This window comes from Papaver somniferum, unplaced genomic scaffold, assembly GCF_003573695.1.
Source record: "Papaver somniferum cultivar HN1 unplaced genomic scaffold, ASM357369v1 unplaced-scaffold_0, whole genome shotgun sequence".
NCBI lineage: Eukaryota > Viridiplantae > Streptophyta > Magnoliopsida > Ranunculales > Papaveraceae > Papaver > Papaver somniferum.
In genome coordinates, this window is record NW_020618823.1 from 439,185 (window position 1) to 451,866 (window position 12,682).

General features: G+C 37.3%; 1 protein-coding gene across 1 annotated transcript; it reads left to right on the top strand.

The window, feature by feature from the left end:
• The first annotated feature begins 8,080 nt into the window (after positions 1–8,080).
• LOC113325847 lies at positions 8,081–12,633 on the top strand. Its single transcript, XM_026573715.1, has 7 exons — positions 8,081–8,097; positions 8,714–9,670; positions 9,751–10,008; positions 10,111–10,440; positions 10,512–10,855; positions 11,385–11,820; positions 12,211–12,633. Exons 2-7 carry the CDS (start codon positions 8,714–8,716, stop codon positions 12,631–12,633), a joined length of 2,748 nt encoding a protein of 915 aa, XP_026429500.1. The 5' UTR covers positions 8,081–8,097.
• Positions 12,634–12,682: the final 49 nt, after the last annotated feature.

The window sequence follows — 12,682 nt, forward strand, 5'->3', positions numbered from 1 at the left end:
ATTTTTGTACTGACCATACAACTAAGCATGTATTTTGCTAAGTTTGCTAACTTATAGATGTTTTAATCATGCAAACACATATAGTATTTTGTTAAGTTTCTATCTTATATATAATATATTTATGTTAAATATACTGAGTATGTCGTATCGCCGTATTTTAGTTTTTCAAGTTAGTGTATCATAGCGTATTGGTATCTTGTATCCGTATCGTTGCAACACAGGTTAAAGGTAATGAAAAAAATGATTAATTATTTATTTTTCTTGATCAGCAAAATGATTTACTATTAGTAATGATGTTGAGGATTATAATATTTTATTGTAAAAAAATATAGTCTTTCTGGCACGACTCTTTTGTGGAAAACTTCTTCGATTGACAATTGTAGTTTCACTCTCTTTTATTTCACACAAAATTCGAATGACAGAGCAATATCGAGATATATGAAGAACGAAGCAAAATGTTTGTCTTCTTCTCACTAGGTCAGAGTGTTCAGATCTGATCCTTAATAAGGTTATAGTAGTTTTTGACCAGTGTTAGCAACAGACAAAATAACAAGAACTCCGTTGTGACACATTTTTTGCCGTAATAATAATAATATTACATCTGGATATGTATTGCTGCAATGGTCATTTAATTTCATATCATTGTGATTGTTGATTGTTACCAGTCTATTGACTGAAGCGCTTTCTCTTTCTTTGGGTTCTCTTAATACCAACACGTTTTATTCTTAAGTGTTAAAAAATCAACATTGCGATTTACTTTTTTTTTAGTTGGATGATTTTTTACTTAAGTTAGAGGTGGAGCAGTTTGTAACATGGATTCGCAGTTGCACACCCAGCTCAGTTAGCCCAAGATAAAATTAGGTTTCCTTCGAGATCGATGACAAGTTTTAATTTTTTTTCGAAGAGTTCCTTGATTGATGATGATCCTATATTGCCAGTTTGATGGATCTCTCTCAAGATTAAAAATGGTAACATGATGCTCATAAAAAGTTAATGTAGATTTGAGCACTAGAGAAATAAAGTAAAACGATGTAATAACTGTTTTTGATGGTGGAAAAGTGAGGGAGTTGGCACTAATATTAGGTGGTCAGCATGTGGTGGTTACAGTGCACAATCACATCTGTTAAAGAAGTTTCATGATTATGAAGTTATTGTATATGTTTGGCTAGTAAGCTTTGGAAATGAGAGGGTACTTAGTACACCACCAACTTTTCCGCCTACTGACCTGCATGTACAATCCTTGTACAATCAATATGTTTAGGTCTTTAATAAATAAGATCCTTATTCCTGATTGTAATTACCAGGTCAACCTAGTATGTAATAGAACCTTTAAGATCCGAATTCAAAAAAGACAAAGTCTAGTCTGATCCATATTTAAAGATTTGAATTAAACTAGAGATAGCCTTGTAAAATCTTTACTATCTAGGTTGATTAACGTATACTACTTGTGATATTTTAATTGTAAAGATAACAGTATAATGCGGAAAACAAATAACACAAGGAACCAGAAATTTTGTTAACGAGGACACTTGCTGGTTAGAAAAATTCTGGTACCTCATCTATTTTGAATACCAAACTGTATTAAGCCGTTATGTACAAACATTAACCTACTATCAGACCTTGATGTAGTTGAGATCGGACAATTGTAGTCGTGTTCCTTACATCTTTTGGATCTCACAAGACCCTACACACTTAATTCATTTAACTGGTGTCATTTATAGGTCTAAGAGTTTATCCATAATCCTTCGTGAAAACTAGTGCTACCCTTGCTCCTACATGACACCTATTTGATTTCCTTTAGATGAAATCTATTTGTTTTGAGGGATCTTCAGGTAAAAAACCAAACGTCAAATAATTAGGACTTAATCTCTTAAACCATTATAGAGATGCCTACTTGATTTTACCTCAGAAGATCTATCTAAATCAAGTTTAGATCGTAATCTTGTGGAACTAAGAAGGTTAAATATGATAGTTTGAAACAATCTTGTTTATTAATCAATAGTTCTTAAATGGTCGAATAACACAAGAGAAGAACCTTTAGAATAGACAAGAACCATGATAATCAAGATAAGATTATGGATAACAAATATCTATCAGATAAAAGGTTGTATGACCAGGCTTCACGAATCCCAAGTGAACTTCATAGTCGTAACTTATTTATGTTTCTCGAGGAAACCTAGGTTTCTGGAGGAGGACTCTTGCATTAACAAGATGCACATTGTGTGGGGATTTGGAATGTTAGTTGTAAAGAGTCCTTTATTAATAATGATGAATAAAGCTATGTTGTTTAAGGTTCAAGTAACTATTATTTACAATCAAAGCAAGTTCATGAACTATTTGTTCATCTTTAAAATTATTTTGATCCCAAATAATATCTTTACTACTTAGAATAACTTTTTTACTTTGCTTCCAAGTAATTAAGACTTGTTTTCTTAGTTAGAATACTCTAGCAATAATTTTTTACCTTTGATAAAAGCCATAAGAATGGAAACAAAGTACTTATGAAGGAAAGGTTCTTTTGAAATATATTTTCTACTCAATTAGGAAAATAATTAACTTACTCACAATAGCATGGTACCAAAAAAAAAATCATTAAGCGTGTGACAAGTTTAGCTTGTAATACAAAGAAGAATGCGCAATTGCATATTTGTCAATTAAGAACCGTGCACAGAGTAGCTCACAAGTTAACCACATGGTATATACACCATCAATATCCAAGTTTTTTACCGAACTTATCTAGCATTGCGCATTTTGCTAATGTGGATTTTTTTTTGGAGAACTCAAGTACAATTTGGATTCAACAGAAAACTCATAAAATTACGTAGTTCACAAACCAACGATTCCAATACGCTAACTCTATCGTAATTTGGATGTCAACTAAAAACCACCGGATTTGTATAGTTTATGAACCAACATTTTCAGTTCGTGAACTCTAGTACAAATTGTATGTCAACAGAAAACCTCTAGAATTAGCATTTTTCAGTTTGCGAACTCTAGAGCAAGATCGATTTCTCAATCATAGTTTGTTGAATAAAAGAATTATTTTCAACCTCAAATGCGAAAGTTCCCTGAACATAGATTGTTTGAATTTGTGTTTCGAGATCAGTCAAATAAAATTTTGAACTCAAAAATTCTTCATTGTATCTCATCATATTCTACGACATCGTTCTAAAAGATAGAATGATAGAAACAATGAGTAAATATGATAGTCGGTCTTCACATACCTTTGTTAATGAAGTTCTTTTTGATATATTCATGATTTCTATCTTCAAAGGTTGTGATTTATGATATTCAACTACCTAAATCTAATCCTAGTCCGAGACTGACTTTAGTAAATGATAAATCATGAAGTACGTAATTTGGTCAACTAACATTGAAAACAAGCTTGACGTACCAATGCTTGTGGGTTTAACTAAGAAATGGTTTAACAAACTCTTTATCTACTTTTCCAGACCATGTCTAAGTTCAATACTCAACCTATAGAGATCCGAGCAGTTATAGTGCTTCATAGTAATCCATCCATGATTCCTCTAACAATCCTTTCTAGAGGTATAAGGATGTCATCATATTGGTGTGCTCGGAAACCATGTTTGTTTGAAGTTATCCGTAATTAAACATGAGGTTTATGAACGTGCTCGAATGTGACTGCCCAACGAGGCCTTGCCTCGGGTTTGAGAGATATTTAATCCAGACCAATCAAGTTATGTTCGCTAGCATGCTGCAGTAGGCGCAAGCATGTGTGTTTTTTTTATTTTTCTTTTGAATATATAATTTATCCAAAAGCTAGATACAAACATTATAATTTTAGCAATTCGACATAGAAACATTAGAAAACAAACTCTTTGATGATTTAGAATTGTGGGATTGCATTTATGATTATAGTTTTACCCTTTTTTCTTTTTCCACACATAATTCAAACAACAAGTTTATATCAAGGAACTGAGGTTATTGGATGGTAATGAATGCATCTTCTTCTCACAATGTCTGAGTGCTTATATCTGATTCTTAATAAGATAGTAGTAATTGTAATATCAAGCTAATGTTAGCAACAGTTAAACAATATGAAATATATGTCGACACATTTGAACATTAGTCGTAAGCTTTTTGCTTCATGTTGATACCATTAAATATGTTTCTTTAATATCCACTATTAAGTAAATAATAGTAGTAATTGTATTTGATGACTTTTGATAAATGAATTATACTTCCTTTGTTTTTCTTTTTTAATTTTCGTTATCTGTTTCAGTTTCAAAAAGTGTCTAGCTTCTGTTTGTAGTTGGATTTTATCACCAAAATGTGAGTCCAAATTTGTGTTGACGATCATCCTCGCGCTGGCCCTGATGAGTCACTTATCGACTCTAGTATTTTACTTTGTGTTCTGATTATCGCCCTTGGGAGTTCAACTGGCCTGACAGGGCGAATGAGGTATGTTCTATTTTTCATTCTCTGCTTCATAGTTTATCAGATCCCATTTTGTGATCTTCCTGATTGGTATATGGAGAAAGAGGTTGCTTCTCTTGAGAGGAAGGTGACGGCTGCTGCTGCTAAGAAAAGTACAGATAAAAAGAGGAAGAAATCCTCCAAGGAGGAAGTCGTGAAGAGATCTTCCCGCTCCAAAGAGGTGAGGCGTACTTTTCACCCTTGGTTTAGTGTTTTTTTTTAATACGCGAAAGCCGGATCCAGGCCCCTACCCAAACGCAACCAGTTGGACTGACCCCACTACCAAACCCAATACCAGACCCAATACCGTTAAACCCACTATACAACTAAACAACTAATCTAGAACAACTAAAACAAACCTTTACGGCGGCGGAGATTGAACCCCTGACTTCCTCCTTACTGGAGTTGATGGGATACCACTGAGCTATGCCCTTGGTTTATTGTTGCTGCCTCAATTTTCTTAGTATATTAGTTTGTGTAGGTTGATTTGGAAGATGAGGAAACTTAGAGTGATGAAGAAAATGAGGAATATGAAGAGGAACGGGCTGAAGATGACGAGGATGAGGAGGAAGATTTTGGGTGCAGAAGTTCTCCCATTCTGCCAAAACCAAAAAAGGCCAAGTTTGCCAAATATCATCATAGCCATCCTAAAAGTAGATCTAAAGGAGATCCGAAGGATAAGCCTTTGGTTAATGTGGTGAATCCCTTAGACTCTAGTTCTTCACGATTTTGCGAAAGTGCCTTCTGCCTCAGTTGGGCCTGGTCTTCCTGCCATGCCTTCTTCAGCTGTGGGATCTTCTGTTGTTGGTGGTTATAAGGGAAAGAGCTCTCGTGTTGATGATATACAGGGGGTGAGTGGTTCGCCCGTTTATTTTCCTGACGCGATGATATTTGGAGATTCGCCTTCCCTTTAGAATGTTGCTGCAGTTTTTACTTCTAAGATTTCTTCTCTGGCCCAGCTCTTTGTATCGGATCCCAGTATTTCTCAAGTTCGCGAGATGATGCTAAATCTCGCTCCCCAATCTTATGTTGGTGGTACTTATTCTGAGTGGTAAGTTGCTTCAACACTCTCCCCAAATCAGCATCCCGCGCTTGACTACTTGGTGAGTTAATGTTTTCGCATTCCTCTTCTTGGTTGGTTTCATCGTCTCGTCTAATATTTTTTCGTTTTGTCTTTCAAAATATGTGTCGTAGTGTCACTCAGGTTGAGAATTATGGAAAGGCGGTAGGATTGATTCGCGCTCAGGCCGAACAAATTTCTTCTCTTCAGGCCGAAGTTTCAAGCTTGCAAAGCAATGTTTCTATGTTCCAAAATGATCGTGACAGATTCGCGCAAGAATCGATCTCTAATGAGAATTTGGTGACTGCGGCTCACACTAAGAATGATTTGGTCCTTGGTAGGTTTTTGCACTTATTTTCGTTCGCCCCTTACTTTCATACTGTTTCAGCTTTGGTTTTTTAGGGATAATTTTCTTAGTCAAAGGACATGAGATTCTTTGCAGAAGTCTTCAATCTTTCTGATCTCGCGGTTGCTGCAAATTTAAATAAGGAAGCCCTCTTTGAGAACTTCAATCTCCTTAGAGAGGAATCTGAAATTTTTGAACTTGATGTAGATGACACTGAATCTAGATATGAGAACAGGAAATCGATTGCACTTATTGAGACTTTTAAGCTTCGCGTTCGTACTCTAAAAGAGGATGTTAAAAGGCCGAAGGAAGATAAAGTGGCTTTTTTAGCTGAGAAGGATAAGGTTGTTGAGGATGGAGCGAAAGCCCTTCAAGATTGTCGCAACGAGAATCTTGAACTTCATATGATTATTGAGAAAATTCGGGATCGTCTTAAGATTGAAGGTGATGATGATTTTGAGAAAGCCTTGGGAGAAATTGAGGAGAATAGGGTCACGGATGTTAAATATGCTAGTTGGCAGGAGGCACCACGAAAAATAACTAGACTCTGTACTCGTTCAGAAAGAAGGTTTCTTTAATAGTCTGCATTAACCTTTGTGACTCGTCGTCGTTCTAGATGCTTTTACCGTTTATGACTTGTTTTTGTTTTTCATAGAAAAATGAGAAAAACCTGAACCCTGAGCTGATCTCAATTAGGTAGAAGTTTGAGAATTCGCAACATGAGTTGGAGGTGCTCAAGGGAGGTGATGGTTCTTCTTCGCGACTAGTGGTTGAACTTACTGACAAGCTTTCTTTGGCGAATAACGAACTTTTCCGAACGAGGAATGAAGCTGAGAGGTACAAGGAGGGCATGAAGGCTAGGTATGCGTTGTTGAAACGTCGCAAAATTAAGGGCTCTTCTCATTAATGCTAATCGTAAAGCGCAGAGGCAGTGCAACCAAGTTGCTCGAGAGCCTGCTGATTTGATTATCGCTGAGAACGAGCTTCCTACCAGAGATTTATTTCTTGTTCCCGTGACTAAAGATGAACCTGCGGAACCTGGATCTAGTGATGAAGAAGAGGTCACTGAGAGCGAGAAATCTGATGAGGAAGGCGAAACTGATGAGGATAATGTTAATTGGTCTTGAGGATGAGTTTTTTGAGGAGGATGTCGCTTTTGAGGGCGAAGTTAATGAACCTGTTGCTGAAGGTGGCCAGGGCGAACGTCAAGTATCTCAGGTTGCTGGTGAGGCGGAGAATGCTCAGGAGGCTAGCTATCAAGAACTTGATTCATCTCCTAAGGGCGACATTCCTGATATTTCATGAAACGAAACTGGGTACTCCTCCCAAGTTGTTTCTCCTTCGCATGATTGGGATCATCTTTAGCTGTACTCTTTTAAACATCTTTTCATTATCTGAATAGTTTCTGGGCGCTCCCAAGCTTAGAGCAACCACAGTCATGAAACGGACCAAATACCAAAAGCCAGACTAAAAACCAAAAATTTTTGGTATTTTGGGTGACCCAAGCGCAGTGGGATAACACCAAATTTGGTGAAGCGTAACTTACACTAACGCCCGATGCCAGACGTAACTTATACTCACGTCTGTTGATGAAGCGGATTTTTATTATGCGTTTGAATGAAACGGAGGTATAATGCCCGCTTGATTGAGGCGCAAGTATAACTAACGCCGGATATGGGACGGCGATGGAAAGTGCGTCTACTGGGACGGAGATGGAAAGTGCGTATCACTCGTACGGAGATATAAAGTGCGTATGTTTCGGGCGTTAATGGATTATGCGTATGTTTCGGGCGTTAATGGATTATGCGTCTGGGTGAGACGTTTATAGAAGAAGCGTCTGTGTGGAACGTTTGTAATACCTGCGTCTATGTGGGACGTTTGTAATACGTTCGTGTGAGAGGGACGGTTGTAATACGAGCGTCTGAGTGGGACGTCTGTAATACATGCGTCTGAATCAAGCGTTTGTAATACGTGCGTCTGAGTGAGGCGTGCACGGAAAATCCGTCTGGATATAGACGTGATTATCTCTTCTTCTCCTCCTCCTTTTACATAAACAGTTTTTATAAACAGTTTTTATAGAAGAAAAAAAAAAGACGAAAAAAAAAAGACGAAAACAGACGAAAAATCTAGGGCAAAACCTAAATCGAATGTGACGGAAATTTGATTGGGTGCGGGGAAACGAGTTCTTGCGAAAGAAACGAGTAATCTTATTCGTTAATTGGGTGCGGGGAAATTTGATTGAAGATTAAAGGTATGATTTGTTTTTGGGTAATTTGTTTTTGGTTGGATTGAAGATTAAAGGTATGATTAATTAGGCTGTTTTTGGGTGGAATGAGTGGATTGCATGTTGATTTCATTAAGCATAACCGTGTTTGTTTGATTTCATTAACCATATAACATGAGGTTACTGTTACTGTTCTTTGTTTGATTATGTTTGATTATGTATAGAATGATTTGAGTGATAGAATATGAATAATTTGTTTGTTTGATTATGTATGAATAATTTTACTGATAGAATACAAAGGGGAGATACAAAATGTTGTTGTTGATCTTCACTGATAGAATAATTTTACTGATAGACTAAGTTCACTGAAATCCATTAAACATGAATTGTTGTTGCTCACAAAGGGGAGATACAAAATGTTAAACAGTTGTATTATAAAGACGGTGTCTAGATTTTTTCTGTAAATTTTTTTGATCTTCTATACTGTAAGTAAATAAAATATAATCTTGGGGTTTATTTACTGTAAATTTTTTGGATTTTCTATACTGTAAATTTTGATCTTCTATAATATAGAATAGAACTTTTTATGGATGTTGTAAACTCAGAAAAAACAATTACTAACTTGTATTTATATCGTGCTCAGATGTTGAGCAGAATAACGTCGAGATTTGCACAAGGAAAAAAGATGAATAATAAGAAACGCAAAGGTAAAGGTCCAATGGAGCCTGAAATAGACCCTAATGTTGGAGATTTGGAAGTTCCAGATACCGGGTTCGATGAAGATAGCGAAGATGAAACAACACCGTCCGTGGTATCCCTAGATAACTACAATTGCCTGGAAGATAGTGACAAACACGCTTCTACAGATATTACATATTCAAGCGATCCAAAATTCAGGTACCAACATCGTGGTTCACTCTTTTCGGTCATTGTTTATTATAAGGAGATAACAAAACATAGTCCAAAAATTAAATACATTATCGACAAGGCAGGATGGGGACGTTTATTAGCCATGGAAATAGGAGAAGCATCACACCCAGTGATTGATTATCTTGTTGAACGTTGGTGGGATACAACGCATACTTTTCACTTCCCTTTTGGTGAAATGGGATTCACGCCGCTTGATTGGGTAGTGTTGACAGGATTGAGTATTGGAATTGGGGATGATGTTCCGTATAACCCAGTCAAGTACAAATTTGATTATGTCCGTGAGCATGTTTTTCCAGAAATAGAAGAACCCTTAGATTATGAAGATCCCCCAATCTCTGGAAAAAAACGCCCCCCGACACAGTGGATTTCAGATGCAATCACAATTAAATTTTTGACTACGTATTTCAAAGAAGATATCTTGGTTGCAGCTAATTTGGATGACAAACTTGCAGAAAAAGTGGCGAGGGCCTTTTTTATGTATGTTTTGGGAAATTTTTTCTTTTCCAATGCAAAGAACTACATTGATGCGGCTTGGTTAGCTGCTTTTGAGGATCTAAATGCAGTTGATATGTATGACTGGGGTGGTCCTGCTTTTGCAAAATTGTATGTGGCACTCAACGCATCTGGTAGGGGACAGAAGTCATTATCTGGGCCGTTCCAAATATTAGAGGTAAATTATTATTTATTTTTATTTCATTTAAATGTATATTTTTTGGCAGTTGATTTATTTGGTTGGTTATGATGGAGTAGTTTTGGGGATATGAATATCTGGGCATATGTAGACCGTGCGACCCAACTAGTGAAGAAAAATGGCCAAGAACTTCCCGGTGGAAAGCGAAGAAAAAGACTATCGATATTGTTCACTGTAGGAATGCGCTTAATCAGTTGACTGCAGACATCGTGACATGGAGACCGTGGGAATCCGCCATTGGTGTTCTTGACTCTGATGTTGGTCGCAGGGCTGTGGAGCTTTCAAACAAAAGGGTTATATTTACTTGGATTGGCAAGGTCAGTTAGTACTTTGTTTTTATATGAACATTATTACTTCAAAGTTATCATTTTATCCTCAGTTGAAGAACTTATTTTCTCTGATTACTGGTAATTTGACAGAATATGTGGTACCTAGGAGAACGATCTTGGAGGCAAAATCATCCTACTTTTGGAATTCCTAGAAATCCACCATTTAAAATTGGCGAGGTCAGTCATGAGAAAGCAAAACTTGTGAAAGAAGCTGGATGGGTAGATGCAAATATGTTTGTGAAAGCTGTTTCATATAATATGTATCTGCGATATTGGCGACATGTAACTAACTTCCATCAATTCGTGACCAAAGTCGATTGGGTAGTTGAATTACACGGGGTTGATGGTGACCGTGTTAAACACCTTATTCAACGACCTGCTCAGCATGTACCTATTCCACCACCACAACAATTATCATACGTAAGTACATCCCGTCATTATATTAAAAATATGGTAATCTCATTTCTTAATTATTTTTTTTTAAACGACAGCCTGAAGCTTATAATCTAGTTCAAGAACATGCCGATTTTAATCGTGCGTTTCGCGAGTTTGTATTATATGAAACGGAAGACAGGATGATACGTTTAAAGGCAAAAGATGAAGTAATACGAGGCCTTGCAGCTCGTAACAATTACCTGGAGGATCAGATGCAATTCCGTATGCAACAAACGCCGCGTCCCCCTATTGGATTCGGCAGTTTTTCTGAAACTATCCCACCAGCGGTGTGGGCTCCAGTGAGTCAAGCATCAACAATGTCGTCTGTTAACCCCCATCCGAGAATGACGTTTATCCCACCACGAGGCAAACACCATCGCATACTCCTACTGATGAATAAGTAACTTTTTAGCCTCCACTTTGGATATGTACTTTTTAGCCTCCACTTTGGATATGTACTTTTTAGCCTCCACTTTGGATACTCCTACAAAGTGCGTATGTTATCTCTATATAGGGTTACTTTTTAGCCTCCATTTTCAGACTCCATTTTCATTCTGACATGTTGATTTCTTTTCAGCCTCCGTTTCGGTACTTGTAGTTTAATTAGTGTTATTTCTTTTTAAGCCTTCATTTTCAATCGGTCAGTGTCGCTTCTTTTTAGCTATAGTCTTAGTCTTTGCAGTGTCAATTCTTTTCACTCGCATTTTCAATCTGCAATGCCATAAGTGTCTATCATGTGTCTATAAAACCAATACTACATATCTCGGTGAATACAAACCAACACTGCAAATATTCTTCTTCTTCGAACTCTCCCAATCACTTCTCAAACTATACATTCCAATGGAATACTGTGACAATAACGCTGAATCTTCTTCTTCTTCGGACTCCGAATTTTCTTCTACTTCTTCTTCTGCGATCTCTGATAACAGCTTTTACTCATCAGATGAAGATGCGGTTGCATTGAGCCGAAATAATCTAGCAGTTAGTTTGGGAACTGCCATTACAAGTATGACATGGTCTCATACTCGTATAAAAATACCAAGAAATCGTGAAGCCGGAGATATACTTCTCTGGAATGACTACTTTTCTGACAACCCCACCTACCCAGCTAACATATTTCGTAGGAGATTCAGAATGCGGCGAGAATTGTTCAACCGAATATTGGCAGATGTGGTGTCTAGAAATCCTTATTTTGCTCAAAAAAGAGATGCTTGTGGCATTCTTGGATTATCCCCTCATCAGAAAGTAACTGCAGCAATCCGAATGTTAGCTTATGGATGTGCAGCAGATGCAATAGATGAGTATTTACGCATTGGAGAAACCACCGTTTTAGAAGCAACCCGTCGGTTTTGCAAGACGATTGTGGTATTATATGGGAAAGAATATTTACGCTCACCAACTGCGGGTGATGTTGAACTGTTGCTGAAAGAAAACAAAGACAGGGGATTTCCTGGGATGCTGGGGAGCGTGGATTGTATGCATTGGAAATGGGATAGATGTCCGTCAGCAGAATCAGGAGTATACACCGCGTATAAAGGGAGTGAAAGTATTGTGCTAGAGGCAGTGGTGTCACATGATCTCTGGTTTTGGCATGCGTTTTTTGGTATGCCCGGCTCCTGCAATGATATTAATGTAATGAATCGTTCTTATATTTTTCGAAAACTTATCAACGGGAAAACACCACCGGTGAACTTTGAAGTAAACGGGCATGCATATGATATGGGATATTATCTCGGTGATGGCATTTATCCACAGATTGCTACTATTGTGATGGCCATTAAACAACCAGATTCACCGAAAAAATATAAATTTTCATCGATGCAAGAGGGAGCACGGAAAGATGTAGAGCGTGGATTTGGTGTACTGCAACAACAATTTGCCATTGTCAAACAACCTGCACGAATGTGGAACCCGGATGTGCTTGCCTATATAATGAAAACGGTTATTATTTTACATAATATGATAGTGGAGGATGAGCGTCTTCCCGGTGATTGGCCACATGAATATGACTCACGTAGCAGGTCGGCACCGGTGAATATATCGAGGGTAGGTACTGAGGAACTTTCCAGAATGAGAGCTGCACATCGGCGTCATGCTATACACAATAAAGAAACACATTTTCGCTTGCGTCAAGATTTAATCGAACACATATGGTCAAATTTTGGAGATAATTATTAAGTTGGGATGGAAATATGTTGTATCGTATTTCTTCATCGGAAAATATGTT